The sequence below is a fragment of the Platichthys flesus genome, chromosome 1 (genome assembly GCF_949316205.1).
Source record: "Platichthys flesus chromosome 1, fPlaFle2.1, whole genome shotgun sequence".
Classification (NCBI taxonomy): Eukaryota; Metazoa; Chordata; class Actinopteri; order Pleuronectiformes; family Pleuronectidae; genus Platichthys; species Platichthys flesus.
The window spans coordinates 11,944,547-11,964,793 of NC_084945.1; the positions used below are offsets into that span (position 1 = coordinate 11,944,547).

General features: G+C 40.4%; 1 protein-coding gene across 9 annotated transcripts in view; it reads left to right on the forward strand.

Annotated features, from left to right (window-relative positions):
* sox6 (SRY-box transcription factor 6) overlaps positions 1-17,111 on the forward strand; it is a 131,934-nt gene extending 114,823 nt beyond the window's left edge. For all 9 annotated transcript variants that reach the window (XM_062384860.1, XM_062384884.1, XM_062384891.1 and 6 more), the window contains 4 exons: positions 2,707-2,812; positions 9,744-9,917; positions 10,710-10,926; positions 11,783-17,111. In XM_062384860.1, coding sequence (XP_062240844.1) covers positions 2,707-2,812; positions 9,744-9,917; positions 10,710-10,926; positions 11,783-12,089 — 804 coding nt within the window. In that variant the 3' untranslated portion in view covers positions 12,090-17,111. The remainder of the gene's footprint in view (positions 1-2,706; positions 2,813-9,743; positions 9,918-10,709; positions 10,927-11,782) is intronic.
* Positions 17,112-20,247: the final 3,136 nt, after the last annotated feature.

The window sequence follows — 20,247 nt, forward strand, 5'->3', positions numbered from 1 at the left end:
ATAAATACCTTTTTATATCAGCCATATACTGATGGGATCCCTCACTTTCACTCTCTCCCGCTCTTTTCCTGGCAGGAATACCAGCTTCTCTAAATACTGCATGTCCTTTGCTGCTTCTCTTTGTCAGAGTGATCAGTAAAAATTTAATGACACTATAAAATAATAAAAGTGCCATTAATTTATCACAGCACTTGATGCGTGGGCAGTAAAGCAGCATTAGTTCACTGAACATTTTCCAGCCTTAAAACAAAACCCTGATGCCGTGCAGATAATTTATGGCCCTAATTTCAACTATAATTCTAATTTGCAGATATAAATTACCAAACTTATAACCAATAAGTATATTAAACTCAGTATATTAAATTTTATGAAAATTTGTGGTACCATATTGCTCAGATATTAATTAGCATAGATAACACAAAAAAGCGAGGGATACTTATCATTGCCACACCTTTATATTACAGTAGATAAAAAGCTGCCTCGTATAAAGTGCACGTGCATGTTCTCTATATAAGCACAAGAAGCCCCACCGTGCACGTTATGTCAAGGGAAGCTACCTCAAACAAGAGCCTCATTCAGTCTTCGTCCCAGCTGTCTGACGTGCTGATGTTCACTGATCACGTGACCGCGCAATGGAAAAAGAAGTGAACAGCGAGCTAGTTATTAATGAAATCCATTGATTGATGACCCCGGTTCTCTCTCCTTCTCAGCCCAACATGATGCTTAATGATCATGAGCTTATAAAAGGACTTGATTGATCTGGGGGATCGCCCGAGCACGGAAGAGGGACGAGATGACTACTTTATTACAGACATGCAGTCCCTGTGAACGCTGTGTCTTCCTGGTGGACTGTCCAAGTAGCTTCGGAAGCAGCACCAGTGCCCATCCAGCTAATCACACATCAGTCACTTTGTCATCGGGCTGCTAGCTTCTTTCATTAAGAGCAATAATGTGGCTGGGTGATGAATACGGGCCGGTGTGCGTGCATGCCCATGCGTGTGTTGCTTCACACAGAATGTGACACCAGGAAAGGCCCCGTACTCCATCTTGTCTTTACAAAGCATCCTCTCTCCCAGCAGGGACCACCACATATGTCATAATTAGAAAACACTTAAGTAAGCAAAGGGCCGTCATACAGACAGGCTCTAATCACAGGCCATAAGCAGGTAGTGGTTAATTGTATATCAGAATCACTCAGCTGGCTATAATTAATGACTACTCCTTCAAATATGATGGCAAATTGCAGTGCTCTTTCTGTCTCCCCTTCTTTTGAGGAATAGTTCTTGAATAAATAAAAGCATGAGGATAATCAAAATACTGTGAAAGGCCTCAAATGGACTTGAACTGTCTCCATCCTTCAGCCTGTCATCTTTTTGTAACTCCCTGGAAAATCAGCTTATACAAAAGCAAACACATTTCAGACAGATTTCTTAATTTTGTTTTCGGTAATGTGCTGCGACTACTGATGTCTGTTGTTACGATCATGATTTTATTTGACAGGGGACGACGACAAGATAAATCAAAAGCAGCTGTAAAAATAAATATTTTAAATTACAATGGTTAGGTCTGCTAAATTTTTCAGCACCTTTGTCTATTATTTTAAGAGGAAAAGAACTTCCCTGTGGGAGAAAAGTGAAAAAACAACACGATTGTGCAATGCGTTGCAAAGAAAGGGCTGAAAGATTAATGTGTGTTGGTGTCTGTGTGTGGCAGGGGAGCTGTTAGCATTGTGTGAGGACTCTACCTGAGTATCTGTTCAGACTGCATGTGATAGACGTGTAGAAAGGAAGGAGGCAGAGGTCAGGTCAGTGTAGAGTATATCTTTGGCAGACACTGAACACTCACCCTGCGAGTAAAACAAATGCTTTTCTCTCTGAATGGTGGCAACATGCCTGCTTTTAGTGTCATCCAGGCAAAGGGGGGGGAGATTATTTGTATCATGCAGAGTCAAAGTGTCCATCTCCTAGTTGAGTCTTTAGAGAGGAAGACAGCCCTTTGCTAATGCCCTGTGTATTCACTGAGGAAGTAGGTCATTCAACAATGGAGCCAGCAGCAGTCGGCACTCTCCCCTTGCATAATACATTAAGTGTAATGTGCAGCAACTATTCAGAGGCCCCCCGAAAGCTGTTATTTTATTCTGTAAATGCACACGGACATGACATTTAATATTGTCACGGAGCGCTGAATGACAGGGTTTCATTGTGCGTCAAGTACAACATGATGCCAAGTTTAATCTGAGCACAAAGCGACATGACAAACGGGAAAACACGGTGTGTTCTCCAAAGCATGAATTCTGAATAAATGATGGGCGCTGAGCTCTGGGCGCTGTAGACTGGAAGGGAGGATGTAAGGAGAAGATTACAGAGGAAAATCTGAGCACTGCAAAGAGGGCCACGGCCCCATTGTGTGCTCGGGATCACAAAGTATCCTTCTGTAAATCTATTTACAGCACCCCTGGCCCTCACTGTCTCTCTACCTCCTGTCATCCATTATAGCAGCTGCTGAATAGAGAGATGAGAGAGGAAAAAGCTACATCCAGCTCATGTCAAAAGAGCAGCTCTTCAAAGAACCCTCCATTTATCAAAGACATGTTTTTCCTTTCAAAATTTAGGAAGTCTGATGGGGTTACTTTTACAATTGTATCACTGTAAAAACATGAATGTATGTGTTTGTTAGTGTACCTGACTGTTTGTATTTCCCCTGTAGGAGCGGGCACATTTTGACAGCATTGGCCACCACCTCGGGAAGCTGGGTGAGGACGGAAAGATCGGCCACAGAGTTATTGACCTCACCAGGCCAGAGGATCTAGATGGTATGATCAAATTTCAGTTTTATCTCTTCTTCATTTTAATCGCACACAATTGTTCTTAATTGTTTCTACATCTGATGAGGTTTAGGCAAGATCCAAACTATTTCACAAGTACTTTTCTGGACTAGTTTTGATGGCTGCTCCATATTTCAGAATTTGATTGTGATGTGGTTTGAATGGGTCTGTGCAAAAAAAAAAAAAGAGCACGAGTGTAAAAGTGGGGGTTGGGGCGAAGGCCGTTTGAAATGAAACGTGGCTCCGAGGTTTTCACAGGTAGGTGAGTGGAGGACAAGGGTGTCTCAGGACAAAGCTGGCTTTTCTCCAAGCTCGGCTCCTGCTGCTGTTGTGCTTGTTTGAGGTCCTGGGCGAAGGGGTGTAAATTTGGGCTTGCACCAGTGTGACAAAGCGTCATCTCCTTTTGTGGCGCTGACTCCTACACAGGAGCGAGGATAACCTCCGTGCACCAATGTTTGTCCGGCATAAATATTTGTGGCAGTTTCCATGGCACTTCAGAGACAGAGCAACGAGGAAAATGTGTCTGACTCATCTTTGATGCCTCAAACAGTTTGAAGGCAGAGGGAGAGATATTTCTCAGGACAATGTAACCCATCGACAACTTTAAATAGCATCTCGGACACATTTCCCATCAGTTTAAAAGAGAAATGCTTCTATTTAATTGGTTAACATATGTTAAAGACCAGCCACATGACTTTCAGACATTTATAAATATGTATTTTTATATCCCATAAAAATGTTTAAAAATTTCAAAGCCAAATTTGTATTTTTACTGAACTTTTTTCGCATCACACCCACTCCTGAAGATGAGAATTAGGGTTGCATTTAGTGGACCCACTGACATGTTTCCCACATGAGCCACAGCAGCAGATCCATCCCACCCGTCTGACTCCTCGGACAGATATCCTTGCAGTGCGCACTCTCCCAGTGGGAACCTTCCGTTTGTGGCTGCCGTGGAGTCGGGACCGAAACAGAGCGCACATCAGGGCAGTTGTGTCCTTTTAAGTCCCGGCTCAAAGCTGAGGGAACGGCTCGCGTCAGACGCCTCACATCAGTGTTCCCAGTGGGCTATGGATTAGGAGCAGGCAGAGGTTAGAGGGGAGGAGAGGTCCTCTTCCCAGGGGGATATGGCTGGGAGCCACGGCAGCACACATAACTCAAAACACAAAGTTGCCGTTTCTTCCCTTTACGCCACAAATATATGTGCCTGTCTCTCAGCTTCACCAACAGGAAAACACATTCTGTCGAATGATGTGAACCACGAAGCGTTTGCTCCTCTGAGAACATGTTTACTGTGAAAAGGCGTCACCCCGACATACCTTGACGTACAGAGGCACACAGTCATTTTCTCACCGCCCCCCGTTTGTGCTTTCTTGTCTTACCTACACAGCACTGATTTAATGATTTGCAGGTCAGAGGTCATGTAGATGGCAGGGTTAAAACCAGGATACACTTGGTTTACAAACGTTTTTGCCAATCTTACATATTACAGTTATTTAAATGCCACAGTAATTTTTATTCTACCAAAGCAGTGGTTATATAAGACTAGCACATCATAAAAGTATTTACTTTTCAACCAAACTTCTCACATTTTTAACCGAAGCATCTGAATTTCTTCTGACGGGCAAAATGCCGTTTTCACGGAACACTTTTGGAATTCATAATTTAAATCATAAATATAATTATTTTTGGAGCATTTTGGCAAAGCAAGGGGAAAATTAATTTGGAGACTCCTCTGTATTCCAACAACACTTTTCCCCAGTAATTCAGAACAAACTGTATATACTTTGGTGTTTCCTGAAAAGGAAAATTACTGGGTGTACCTCCCAGCCCTTACATAGGGTGTGAAAGCCCCTTGGTGTGCAGCAGCTTTCCCTCCAGAACAGAGCAGCCACACTGAGCCGGGCCCGGCGTACAGCGGCCCTCTGTCATCACAGCAGCTCACAGAAAGCTTTAGGTTGCTTAAGCTAATATTTGCGAAGCACGCAGCACCCTAAGTCCTAACGAAGGAGACTGGAAAAAAGTCTGCAAAGGAATGGACCTGGATAAAAGTTTACTCCATTTTACAAAGCCACGAGCCACACGCACGGCCCCAACGCAAATTCATTAGGTCTTTTTCAGCTATGATGAAAATATTGCAGAATACCACCAAGGCCTGAGCCCAGCCAGGGCCCTTTGTTCATTCACATATGGAAGTATAGAGTTGCTGTGTAGCTGAGGCCGTGTTTGTCTAAACCACCCCCCCACTGCAGAGGGTCCGCAGAGAACAAAGAGCTTGTTGAGAGATCTGTGGAGACAGGAAACAGAATTAATCTAAACGCCCAGTGTGATAACATCAACCAGAGAGTGAGAAAAGATGAAGCTTGAGCCAAACAGTGTCTTTAACAAAGTCCTCATGGAATAGGATGAGAAGAACAGCAGTGTTGCATTGTTGTTACAGATCATGATGGGTTTCTTTACTTCAGTAGCTCTGAGCTGTTCTGAACTTTAAAATCAGCTGATTGTTTGAAGAGGTTTTTTCTTGCACTGAGGCTGTGGGAATCAAGCTAAGGCTTTTTATTGTCGAGGACTTTTCCTTGAAGAAAGATAAGATGAGGAGGCTCTAATGATTTAACAAGGCACAACAACAATAGTTGAATAGGTCAACACAATCAATAAGAAAGCTTTGTTTTGAAGTCGGCAAATTTAAATGTAAACCCCATAGAACACATTTCTGTGTGTTTTCTGTCTCTTCCGTGTGTGCATGCATCTCCTTTTGTGAGTGCAAAGCTGGGATATTGTGAAAGATTAGACTCCACTTTTAGGCTAAATGCACCAGAGAGGGGATCGAGCGGAGAAAAGTGAAAGCCACAGCCAGCATGTTTAAACAGGTTGCCCGTTTGTTCCCAAGTTAACAAGTGCACACACAAAACACACACGTTTGTACTTCTATCTTAGTGAGGACACTCATCGACATAATACATTCCCTAGCCCCTTACCCTAACCTTTACCACTCAAACTAAATGCCTGACCCTTACCCTGCCCTAAACCTAATTCTAATCCTGACCCTAAGACAAAGTCTTAACCCTCAAACAGACCATTAGAATGAACACAGTACAGGAACCCACATGCACAACCTCCAGAAAACTCGTCGTCCAAAATCGTCCAAACAAAAAATGGGTTGGCATGTTATGGCAGGGCTTATTTCCCTTGTAATTTGTAATGGTTTGATTAGCATGCTGTGAGATCCGGCTGGAGCAGGGGCCACTGAGCGCTGCGTCCTGTCTGTCCATACACATTAATCTAGCCTGATCGTGCTCGGAGGGAGAGGCTCTATTGTCAGCGGTAAACGCCTTCAGTCAGAGGTGATGTGTTGATCCCAACAGCGAGGGCTTGGCAGGTTGCGTGATTTTTGCCTGCTCACTGAGGCTCATCCTCTTGAGCGGATTCCTGGGTGACATTATGTGTCTGCCCGCAGAACAAAGATGAGTAGGGAGAAGAAAAGGAGGAGGAGAGGGGACGGCCGGGGCAGCGCTACCCTCTGGCTCGGTGCACGGTCGAGTCTGAGCCTGCAGCTCACAGGTGTGATAGGCGTTTGGGCCTCACTGAATTCTCTCTCTCTCTCTCTCTCTCTCTCTCTCTCTCTCTCTCCCTCTCTCTCTCTCCTTTAGTATTCTCCTTTTTCCCTGCTTCCTCATTAGTTTTTCTACCCCCTCCTCCCACCTGCCCTAATACACACACACACAAATACACACAATCATTCTCTCTCGCTGTAATTCATGCCGCTCATCTGCAGTGTTTCCAGGAGAGACAAATTAAAAGGGGATTCTCAAATCACTCTGTCACACTTGAGCTGCAGGCCTCATGAATCACAATAAATTCTATTAAGCGACACTCCCTCTGTTTCGCTCCCTCCGCAGCTACCACCCAGGGGGGCTGCCCCTGTCACTGTTAAACATCTGTGTTTATTTACACAATCACACACCTAACTAACTGATGCCTGAATGCCCTTCCCTTCCAGGAAGAATAATGTTAATGCTCATTTGCAAAATGTCACAGCAGTGTCATGATGTTTATTGAAAAGACAGAGACAGTTTCTAGGGATTTTCTAAGCCTGGTTGTTTTAATGCACAGAATGCCTCTGATTAAGTTATTTATATTGCAGGGGGCGGATGGGGGGCCAAATTAATCCACACATGAAGTTTTGGATGCCCTTCTAGAACGTTTAGACTATAATCAGAATCACGATTACTGTAAGGACTCATTATTTCAGGTCAAAGGGCAAACTGTTAGGCTGTTGGTGTCCCGGGGGCAGTGTTAGGTCTGAGTGAAGCATCACTTTGTGTTTTTTTTACACAACCAGGACTAAAGCACCTGCCTCTGTACAGATAGAAACAAATGATGTAAGAGTGCTGGTGTGTCTTTCTGCAGAAGACAAGCACTTTTCCATGTGCTATGCCTCATCTGGCTTCCCTCCAATGAACCAAGTCACGTGGCTAGTTTCCTGGCTAACTATGGATGTGGCACTAGCTGATGGCAGGCAGTTGTTTTGTCTCCCCCCCCTCCACATAAGAAGCTCACCTCTGCCCATATGCATGCAAACCAGTATATAAATTGCTGAATCAGTGTCAGTGATAGAGTAATGGCACGGGAGGCATCGTAAATTACAGCAAGCGATCCCGGGGTGCAGACACTGGCTGTCGTGTCTGAGTGAGCGTTGCGCTCCTGAGCTAATGAATACCTTCATCTGGCCCCGACAGTCAGCAGATTGCCCCGCGTTGATGGATACTGTCAGCCCTCCGCCACACCACATTTCATTGCACAATAAACATGGTTGTCAAAACCAAACAAAGTGAAATCAATTCATCCTGTACAGTGAGTGCATGCTAAATGAAATTAACGTACTGTGGGGTTTCGGTGGCAGCAAAGGTAGTGTATTATTCCTGAATTCATGATGGCTTCAGGGCTCAAGCATTCTGGGAGGTGAAGGCAAACAGACAGGATATGACACAGCACCCAGAGTTTGAATATGTGTTTAACAAAGTGTAGGATAATTATATATCTGAATCAGGCGAAGAAATGGCAGAGGTTTTTAAGATTATGATTTGTATATGGGCAACTTGATAAAGATTAAAAAAATATGTTTTTTGTAATTGGGGGGAATTGTTCTTTAAATATATCATTCACTATTTGTTATGTTTAATATAAAAGTAACACAAATGTATGCCAATCCAAGGATTTTTAAATATTTTCAATTTGAGATTATATATTGATTGTAAACTATACTTACGAGATATTGACAAGAGAAATATTTATTTTAGTACAAAAAATTTAAATATATTGTCATTTATTTATTTTATAGTTTCCTCTTTTTGAATAATGTACATTTGCTGAAGTCCCAAATCATGATTTCGAGACGATAACAGAACATGTTCTTTTTGACTTAATTGTTATTTCCATTAACAGGAAGTAGTTCAAATCTTAAACAGGAAAATATCTCAGTAGCAGACACAAAATGAAAAATATAATTTCCCGGGCGTTCCATATAAAAGGCAAGTCTCAGTGTCTTTGGCCGCTTGACTGTTAAACATGAGCAGGTGGAAATCCCTTCTCACTGGGAGAAACATGTCTCCCAGTAGGCAGCGGCACCTTAAATACACTTCACACATAATCCACCTTCCACCACACCCTGATTTCTATCATAGGTAGTGGGTGTGTGATTATATATATATATCGCCTTTTCAGCACTTGTCTCATGTAATAGCTTTGAAAAGAGGACATGCTTCTCTAAAGCAAAGAAACTCAAACTCTTCGGCTTCCTCAGTGATTAGAGCAGAACGAGCTCTCTATGAATTAATGTCTCCGCACAGTCCTCCATTACTCATTAAGAGTTTGATTTTGTTTATCAACTGAAATAATAATAGAAATCAAACCCCAGGTAACATGTGCCAAGGCTGCTAGTGGAATGGTCTAATGAGAAGGCTTCACATGTGGATGATGAAATATGCATGAGTCATCCCGAGCTTTCTTTTCCAGATTTGAGATCATTAAAGATGTATCGTAGCATATGGAAGGCTTTTTTTGTCTTATTTTTCAAGCCTTGTTTATCAACATGTTTTTGTTTGTTTAAATATTCATACTGCTTTTATTTAATTCTTTCACATCTTACATATAAAAGCAAGCAAATGCGCATGCAAACAGAAATCATTATCAGTCTGATGTACAGTTTAATACTGAGAGAAACTCTCTTATGCTGATTGTGAATGCCCTGATTGAGAAACAGCACTTTGGAGAAACGATGCGGTCTCATCGAAAAATGTGCGCCTGGTTTGTTTATTTGTGTGTATGAGTGTGTGAGTGTATGTGTGTGAGAGAGAAAAAAAGAGAGTGAGAAAGAAGAAACAGAGTAAAGCAGATGAGGACATGTCGGAATTTTGTTTGTGTGTATATATATAAAATATGTATTTTGGAAAAATGCTTTACTGAGTTTTGCAGTTTTTCTCCCAGATTTTGTCAAGTCCTGCATATGTATATTAGTACCCATACATATGGATACACCAATTGTCATATATAAAATTGTTTAGCAGAGAATAAAAGTGGGAACACAATATTTGATTAACATTGACGAACAAGCTTCTATTTTGGTTCTGAATAGACAAACTTTTATTACACATTAAACACAAGCCTGGTGAGTCAGGTTTCTAGCTCAATGTTAAGTCTACTCTCTCGATTAGGGTCTGAAGAGCTGCACTCATCTGAAATAATGTTCATGATGATGATAGCAGCGATTACCCTAATAGACAATGGAGAGTTTGAAAAAGGCTCGTCATTTAATCAATGTCTTGCCTTGTTCCCTCTTCTATTCCTGCTCTGGCTATTCCAGGGTCCAAAGTCAATCGCCCCAGACATAAACCCCAACCCTTTTATTGTTGGCCAACAGGAGGCGCTGGATCCACTGAGGCACGAGTCTTCAGGGAAGCTCGAGGAAGGAACACCAACGAACCTCACATCAAAAGGCCAATGAACGCATTCATGGTGTGGGCCAAGGATGAGCGGCGCAAGATCCTCCAGGCCTTCCCCGACATGCACAACTCCAACATTAGCAAAATTTTGGGTAAGACTTACTTCTAATTAAAAAAAAACAATGAATAATTAAACGTTGATAAAAGTGATAAATATGCAGTATTTGAAACTACTTTCATATCGCACTGTAGAGTGGAGAAGAATTTGTATGTGTAGAACAGTACCGTCAAACAGCAGCAGAAATTTCCTTTATTTGTCTGAATTTTGGTTAAACCTCACAGACTTTAAACAGACAGCATTTCCATGGGTTTGTTTAACACTGATGAGTAAAGACGATCTGCAGCTGGTATCTAAAGGAAGGAAGGTGTGTTATCTCAGAGGCCACTGAGAGCCAGTTCACCTCGGCACACAGATGGATTTATAGCCCAGCGCTACCATAAGTGTTTGTCATGAAAAATGACAGAGGCTAAATGGGTCTTGTCCCTTCGGCACTGGAGTCCATTCATCAGAGCTGTTAAAAGTGCTGTCATCCACTACCTGGAAGAACACTTCGCAAAGCTGTAGTATTTACCACTTCGGCTTGTTGTTTTTGACATCGAGGCTTGTCTTACGTCTCAGATAATGTGCAAAGGCAGGGCTATCAAGTGGTTGGTGTGGAATGGACAATAAATCTTGCCACATGACTTTGCGCTAGAAAACGTCTGCCCTTATTAAGGACAATTCGGATATAAATGAAGCTCTCCCATTGTTGGGTTAGGGGTATGGTTAGATGGTTAAGGGTAAATGTGACTGGATTGTGAATTTCAAAACATTATTGTTCTCTGAATCTCTATGTTACTGAAATCGTTTTCTCCTGTGTGTGCTCATCTGCTGTGCTGCGTAGGCTCTCGGTGGAAGTCAATGACTAACCAGGACAAGCAGCCATTCTACGAGGAGCAGGCCCGTCTGAGTAAGCTCCACCTAGAGAAGTACCCAAACTACAAGTACAAGCCGCGTCCCAAGAGAACCTGCATTATTGACGGAAAAAAACTCCGCATTGGCGAGTACAAGCAGATGATGCGGTCAAGGCGACAAGAAATGAGGCAGTTCTTCACTGTGGGGTAGGCATGCAGTCACACAACCCACCATGTAACCACACTAACACACAAACAATCTTAAAAACATACCAACGGGACTGCAGTGTTTTGTCTCCCTGGAGCTTTTTCTCATACAATATAAATACAATTTCCAAAAGCCAGTTATTATCTGTGTTGGTTTAAAAGACAAGGGCTTGACATGCCCATTAAAATGGGCTTTTCAACAGTTCTCATTTTTAATTTTAGACAATAGCAGTCTGCAAATGGAGCATGAGGTGCAGATATTATTACAGGATATAAGCGGTAAGTATAGTCTTACAGAAGCCTGGAGGGCAGCAGTCTGAAGCTTAACACTTTAATTTACTGTGTGTGGTTAGCAGGAGAACCCTTCTCCAGGTGTTCCCATGTCAGTCATAAGCGTCAGCGGCTGGACTATCAATCATCCAGCGCAACAGCAGACAAGAGCAGCACTAACCACGTATTGGTTTTATGTCACCAATAAACTGGGTAGTGTTTCTGAACAGCTCAAAACGGGAGCTGTCAGGAGAACCTCTTTTTTCCCAAATCATTTTCACAGAGCCGCTGGCCTCGTGCACACTGCTGTGGGAAACCCCTAATCCAACCATCTTGGTTTAAGTGCTGCAATCAGTAAAAACATAGAGTTAAGGTCTTTTCTGCTTTTTCAGCAAAAATGTTGGTATCCTTTCCATCTGTTCTTTTATCATATTGTAAGGTTATATTTGTATAAAAGAATGGACGTTTGAGTCTGTGGGTTTGGTTCCCCAATTATTTTTCCCCATTTGGCGCGGGCTGTTCACTGTTCTATCAATAAAACAAAATTAAGTTATTAATCTTATTTTAATCTCTCTCCTTCATCCAGACAACCACCTCAGATTCCGATCACAACCAGCGCCAGTATGATGTATCCCGGGCCCATCTCCATGGCAACCACCACGCCCTCACCTCATATGACCTCGGAGTGCTCCAGTGCCTCGGCGAGTCCCGAGCCGGCCATTCCTGTCATCCAGGCCACCTACAACATGAAGCTAGAGCCCCACACCATGGCGAACAACAGTCTGCCGGTCAACGGCGTGGAGGAGATGGACATGTACGAAGATTTCGAGGATGAGCCCAAAACAGACTATAGCAGTGAAAATGACACTCAAGAGCCAGTCAACGCCAACTGAGACCTCTTTGATGGATGAGGCTGGTGCAGACACAACACTTACACAGGAGGACGCCCGAGGGCTGGTCTGATCTGAGGGAGGGAAAGAGCATAAGTAAAAAAAATACAAAAAAAAAACACCACACAAGGATGTTTTGAAAAAATAACAATGATGTATCATTTAGGAGCCAGCATGCAGAGGTGGCTTCATCAGAATCAAAAGCTATTTGGTCTTAAGTGTTTCTTCAAGTGTGTGAAGCAGTTTGGTTGTGGTAATTTAGAATTTTTTTAATGTCATTGTTTATTTTTTCATTGTGATCATAGACATTTACACAATTAGATTAATGCCTAGAACAAAAGACAGAACTTGAAATTGAACATTTGATATTTGACATATATACATCAAATATCAATATTTGATGTAAGATTTGGACTCTTAACAGTCACTTACCTTGTTTGTCTTTTCAATTAGAGGATTTTGATATATGATGTAACTGTTCAAAATGGGAATAATATACTCACTCAGGTATAGTGTGCCAGCCAACAGCTTGTGAATGTTTTAAATCAAGAGTAAAATATTACCAGTACAAAATATCTCAAAATTCATATCGAGTGATACCAATTTATCACAGAGGGAAATTATAATTATTATAATAATTATTATTATTGAGTTTTTCGTTGATTGTTATATACAAAATTTAGGCTAAGGTGCCAAACATTTCAAGTTGTTTCTAAAATCGGTAAAGTCTTATGAGAGTCTTAGACAATCTCTTGATCTCTTAATGCAGCTTCATTATCCAGTCTTTCTTTAATTTACCCAAACAGAAGAAACAAATCAAACTCAGGAACTTGGAGGCACAAGGCTCTGCAGGAGGTTACAGTATGTGACATCTCTGGTCGGTAGCTCGTGACGCTAGCTGTCCTCCAGGGAGCCCAATGCAGTGATCATCAATGAAACCGGCCAGCCCTTTCATTTCCTCCTCCCAGTCCACACACAGAGAGCACTGTGGCATCCTTCACTCATTTCCAGCTCCGCAGCCCAGTCTGACTTACCAAGTTCTTAATCAGAGCGATTGTAATCAGGCCAGGATGCTAAAGGGCCAAAGGCCTCCAATCTGAGGGATTGGAACCGCAGTGAAAGGCAGCTTTGGGGGCATTACAATCTCAAATTGATGTTGTACAATGTGTAGCTACAGTATGTTCTGATAAACGCTTTAGCCCCATTTGGACAGCAAGTTTAAAGTCTTAGGTCTGAGAACTTCATTTTTTTTTTCAATCTTAATTCTTTTTAGACATTGTAAATCTTAAACTGACACTAAGAAGTCTTAAAGCAGAGCACAGTCATTAGGTTGATGCATAGAGTTGATTACTGAAGCAGTCTTAAAAGAAGTGACAGTTTATGGGGATAACTCTAAAATCGTTTCCCAAATTGCCTCGTCACACGACAGGTAGCTTAACGTGTGCACTTAAAATTAATTCTCATTCTGTCACCTTTGAGCCTTATTTTTTTTATTTCTAATAATCTCATCAGCTTTTGTAATGCACTTAACATGACATGCAAAGACTCAGAAGCAACAAGGACAAAGTCTCTCCTAATTTCAGCAAAAAGCGGACAAGCGGTGACCTTCTGGAGCCTGCAGTTAGATAAAGCTCCTCTAGCGGTCAGGGCCTTGATGTTGCGACTCAGATCCTCTTTACGGGGCATAAGGTCTAAGTGGCTTCCCTCCCTGCCATGCCCTGCTTTGACCCCTGCCTGTGGCAACCTCAGCACCCAGGGGGCGCCATCTGGCTCAGAGAAGAAGCAAACACCAGGGAGGGATGGGAAACAATAAAAATGGGGTGTGTGTCACTCATTGTGCTCTCCATCAAAGTGCTGGAAGTAAGGCCTCAACAGGGCTCTCACCCCGGTCCAATCACCAGGCACTGGCGAGCAGATGGAACAAGTACATCAAGCTGTGGGGGATTATTAAAATGACTGACGACTGGGTATCATCTGAAATACAGCATTATTAATGCATGAGTCCAGCTATTCCCCTCCCTTGCCCTTGAACCCGTCCATTTCAGCAGAAAAGCAGAGCTTTTTGAAGGATCTGAATGGCTGGTCAGTGGATTCAACTAGTTGAGATCCCTACTGCTGGTCACTGCATTTTTCTCCAATAGCTATAATTGGTACAGATGGTTCTTAATATCACTTTAGCACTGTTATCTTCTGTACTTGTATTGTCAAAACCTTTTCAGAGCTGGCTTGCATTGTTCCTACTTTTTGGAAGCATTTATATTAAGTCTTGTAAAACACCTCATCAACAATTCCAATTGTTTTCCCATCACATCTTTTCTACATTGTTCTCATTGAGGTACAAAACATTTGAAGAACACTCTCCTACAAACAAACAAACCCAAGTGGATTTCCCTCCAAGTCAACCTGTTAAGTATTTTCAAGCTGTTTGCTCCTGTTTGCTGGTGGTTAGATTGATTTGTATGTGATTGTAAATATTTTAATGACCATGCCACATTGCTTTAGTTGGCTGATAGTTATAAAGGACTCTTCACGGAACTGAGACTTGACTGTGCTTATACAGCAAAAAGAAAAAAAAAAAGAAAGAAAAAAATGACAACCAGAACTCACGAGGAGACAATGTTTCATAAGTGTTATAAGCACTGGATAGAAATTGTATTTTTATCAATTCTGATTAATGTGAAGCTGTTTGAGGAAGAAAAAAAACAACACCCTGAATGAACAAAACCCCCCAGTTTGACTCAAGTGGGTTTGCTCTCACAGTTGCCAGCTTTGAGTCTTTTTTTTTCTCTACATATTTTGTTTATTTATGCAAAGACACGTATGATGAATGAACACTTTCTCTAAGCTTCAGGGCTGCCAAGGGGAGACACTCAGCACAAGGAAGCGAGCAGAAAATTCAACAGCAGGCTCGGTCAGCCGCGAAAAACACCAGACTTCAGTGCATTGTATATTGTATTTGAAACTGTAGAGTATCAACATATTGTATTTATTATTAGCCGCTGCTGGCTCTAAAATTGTCAGTTAAACAACAACACAGACAATCATAGTCAACGGAAGAATAAAAAAAAGCAAAACGTACTTGATAAATTGGAGCAAAAAATGGTTGTCAGTGAATTTGCCATCTCATTTAGAATTTATTGTAAATATAACATAGGAAAATATATTTTTGTTCATTAGTGAAGTTTAAGTTATGCATTTGGCTGTCCTTGTTTAACTTTCTCTCTTTTTTAAGTTTTATTTTTGTACATGGTCTCATGTGTTTAAAAACCTGACAAGTCACTGTACCTCATGTAGATGCTGAACTTTTCTTCCTGCTTATTGGAGCGGAGCCGTATTGGACCTTCGACAGAAAGAAGCACCTCATTTGCTCAATATCTAGTTAGTTTCTCCCCTTGAGTATTCAAAGAGCCAATTGAAATACAAATCTATAGTCATTAGACTTTTATAATACAGTTATTACAAGTAAGGTACTCATTTAAACAACAAGCACTTGACATAAAAAATAATAATCCAATATTGTTCCTTTGATCATGATGCAGTGCTGTGCTGTTGAGTCTTACTTGTGTCTTCTTTATTACAGCACTCATGGCAAATTTCTTATAGGTAGCTCCTAAACTCACGTGCATGCATTTAGCCTGCATTTACATTATCACAACAGAATTTGTGTTTTTTTGAGTGACTGTTTCAAACACAAATTATGTTCAAATGTTATATTATTTCAAAAGGTGGGAGCGTGCAAATATTTATTTAGTTTTATTGTGTCAAAAAAAAACAACAGAGCAGTTTTCTTGGTTAATTATCTCCTTGCCATCTTTTTTTTGTATGTTACAGATTTTTTAAAATGAACATGTTCATGACTATCCAGCCATCTGCAGATGTAGCCGTCACACTCGTTTTCTCTTAATCCTCGTTAGACAAATGCAAATGTTTGAATGGACGTCTGAAGACAAAAGCTTGTATTCTGTTTCAACATTACTTACTGTAATTTTTTTTTTTTTTCTGTCTGAACTTTGTGATGTATATGGTGGGAATGTTCTCTGTGTTAATTTAATCAGCACAATTCACTGACATGCTGGACTGACATGCTAGCTGCTGTTCAGAAGTGTAAAGTTTGTTGTTTGGGGCAATATTTATGGTTGTCTCTGGTACTTTGCTTTTTAGAGTTGTCTCTCAAGCAACACTGTGTGTGGCTCTTCAATCACTGGAGCCACTGAAATCGCTGGCAGCCTGATACAATTACAATTTCTGCGTAAAAAACTTTTTTTTTCTTTTTCTTCCTGGCAGGTACCTAGGCCCATGGCAAGTATTGTTTGGGTGTTATTAGAGAAAATGAAATACATAGTGTCTGTTGCTGCTTAAAAAAAAGTTTATGTCTGAATATGTAAATAGTTTATCATAATATCTTGTACAGTCCAATGTAAAGTTTTTAATTCAACTTAAAAATAATGTTGCCATCACATTTGTGTTCACATTCTTCTTTATACAGTACAAAAGATCGAATATTTGCTCGGGGTATTATTGCTAAAATGAAAAAAAAAAAAGAGATTTTTTTTTTTAATGTTTGTTTTGCTTGGCTTCAAAGTGTACACCGGCAAGTCTTTGGTTTCCATGTGCAGTATTGACGTGAGGTAAACTTAAGGTGAATAATTTTACAGTGGTGTGTGTGGAGAGCGATCTCCTCAGCTTTGGTAGTATTAATACTCTATATCAAGAACAAACAAAAACCAATGAGTGACATTTGGGTACATCTGGGCACCACAGGAATGTGGAGACTGTATATGATTAAATTATCCCCACAGGATTGATTCAGGCATCTTATAATGTAACACCATTTTCTGTGCGGCTCAGTCCGTTTTAACGATGAAACACTGGGCTGAGGAACTGCCTGTTTAAAGCTCATTTACCTCAAGAATTTCCTCCTTTTCTGTAAAAGAGACAGAAATTGTGTTACATAAAGCTTCTCACATCACTCCATCTTTTGTACTGCTGTTGACACTTACAAATTAAAGAGACATTTTGTTTTAAGCTTTGAGTACTTATTTTTAAAGTGAAGGTTTAAGCTGCTCTTCTGTGAGATAACAGAGGGGTCGCCGGGTACAAATTAAATTGTACTGACTTATTTAAGTCCGTATTCACACTTGAGAATACAAGGTTTGTTATACTTTTTTTTTCCAAAACACAGGATGACTTTCACTCTCTACAACAAATTTATTTTAACAGCTCATAATAACTAACAATCAGTTGTTGCTGACATTATTTATTGTAATTATTGCCTCTGAACTTATATTAAATGATAGAAAATAAGGCTGAGGAAACATGGTATATATGTAAACTATCAATGGCTTAATTGTATTTATACAAATGGTTGATTTCTTTATTTGCAATTAATTTCAAGGAATCAAAAATAATGAACTGATAAAGCAATTATAAGCCTAAAATGTTGCATCTTTACTACATTCCTAATGTGTCAATATGATTAAAATACAAATAGTGCAAGTATTACTGTTAAATTATTATGAAAACTTGGGATTAATGAATAGTTGAATATACTACAGAAGAGTATTGATACATTTATAGGCCAGTTCTATCTATGAGTATTAACATTTGTAGTTGTCTTTAAGCAAACAAAAAGTGAAATATTGTTTTGTATCAACATATTATAGGTGTAAAAGATGTTAAATAACTACATTTACATATAATGCAAATGTATGTGCAGGAATATCAATAATTCACTTTTTTTTAGGTTTTGTGTTTTCTATATTTTATCATTATAGTTAAAAGTCTGCTGTTCACAAGCGTGCATCCACCAATCATCCCTCTTAATTCACTCGACATTCCAGATGTAAATGGGGTAAAACATTCTTCAAAGACAAAGAGACATTAGCATGTTGATGCGATTGGAAACTAGTTGTTCCAGTGGAGTCCCCACTCATTTAATGAAGTGCAAGCAGCTCAGACAGGTGTGAGGCCAAACCTAAGTTATTACAAAGAGAATAAAAATGAGGCATTCCAAGGTAACATTCACCCAACTTGATAGCCAGTGATTTCATTTATCCAGGCAGGTTTTCTTCTAGCTAAATCTACCTGGGCACCACACATGAAGTCACACTTTGGACTGACAGACCTCATGAATCCTTTTTTCCAGCAGCATGTCTCAAAGCAGGCTTCAATGTTTACAACTCTGGTAAGAAGAGAAACAGAAAACAATGAGGGATTTGTGGGAACAGCCATAAGGCTAACTTGCGTTTTTTCTCCTCTCCCAATTTGATGTCAGCAATAAACAGCCCAGTTACATTGACTTAGTGGGTTACATTGTATATCTGTCTTTGTGTATTAATCACAACCCAACCAGTACATCTGTTGGTCTGTGTCTTGCTTGTTTACAATCCACACCCAGACCTGTTGCCAAACAAAAATGTAATTCATTCACAACTATTTAACACATTTGAAATCACCATCTGGCAAAGCTCTCTATAAACTGCAGAATATAAAAGATAACTGCATCCCACATGCACACATGTCCATGTGCACATGCACCAAAATGAAACCAGCAGCAAACTCTGTGTAAACCAGTCCAGACATTGGTTTGAAGGTCCTGATCATAGGACCAATAAACCTCAAAACAACAGAATGATGATGTAACCTATTAGTCACAGTTTAATTACACGTCTGGATCAGATGAGCAATGGACTGGCATTGTCTATTGATTAAATATTGAATTTAAAATGCTGATAAGCTGGATGGAAAAAATTATATTTACCCCTCAGTATATATAACCATCAAATATTCAGCAAAGCCATGGCATAAGCTGCATTTTATGTTTAAAGCCAAATAGTGTTTCTGCATACTTTAAGATTCTATTAAAAACACAAATTCATTAACAACATTCAACATACATATTGCCGGTTTACACCATATTCTGTTCTACTTATTCTTACACTGACAGATGTAACAAAGACAGGGGGCTGTAGTGGGTGTCAAGTGTGACAGAACAGGTAACACCTGTGAGGGTCTTCATTTCGACAAAGAAACATTGATCAGGAATAATTGAGGGAATCTTTACAGAATGAGAAAGATAAGCAGAATCAATAATGACATTGGTATCAATCAAATCTTTCCAATTCTAATCCCTACTAGATACAATGCGGATAAATATGACACACACGCTCAAACACAAATTTGACACTCATCATTGTAACTGTTGGCAAAGCCTCAACGTTTTTTAGTCAATTTAATCTGGAAAAAAGTGGTTTTGCCTTCAAATGTGACATGTTTATTTGGGCAGATTTTAACCAAAAGGGGGCGTTAACTCAGCGGTCGGTTATCAAGGTTTTGTTTCCAGAATAATCTGAACAAACACAAACCCTGCAGATCCTTGACCTCCTGAAAGAAGACTTTCAGGGATAAAGACTCTGTGTGTGTTAATGTACGCATGTGCACGTGAGTGTGTGTGCATGTGTGTGCCAGAGCCAGAGGTCAACTTGAGAGTTGTAAGCCCAGACTATGTCCATCACTCTTCTCTGGATCTCTGCCATCTATTGCTCATTATCATCATAATTATAATGTGCTCTACACCCTGCTTCCTTTTCAAATAATGTCCTGCTTGATGCAAGGGGTAAAACATTTCAAATAAATTCCGGGTCAGTGTTATTACAACTGAACACACACTTTGCTGATTTAAAGTTCATCTCGCTCTGTGTTCGCAACAGAAAAGAAATAAAAAAAAGACTCTGGAAATAAAGTCATTTCGACCATTTGGGGAAACTGTTTCATTTGTCGTTTCAATCAATCACTTTGTCTTTTATCATTGTACTGTTTGCTGCCTTCCCAAGAGCATATGAAAGCCACAGTTTAACTGCAGCGTCTGTAATAGATGTCTGTGTAAGCACTCTCCAGCAGTAGATGGAAAACTAGACGTACACCTCTGCACAATAAATCTCATAGTAATTTTCCAAGCATGCATGACAACTAATAGCATGGAGAAAAGCTCTGTGTTTTGTGTATTTGTCTTTACATTATTGTGCGGGTGAGTGTGCCACATTACAGCGCTGCTAAGTTGGTGGTATTTTAATCCTGATCATGGGACATTTTTTTAATCTTTCAGCTGTTTTTGCTTTGCATTGTAGCCGTAGAGCTGCAAGTGAACCGCATAAGAGGTTGG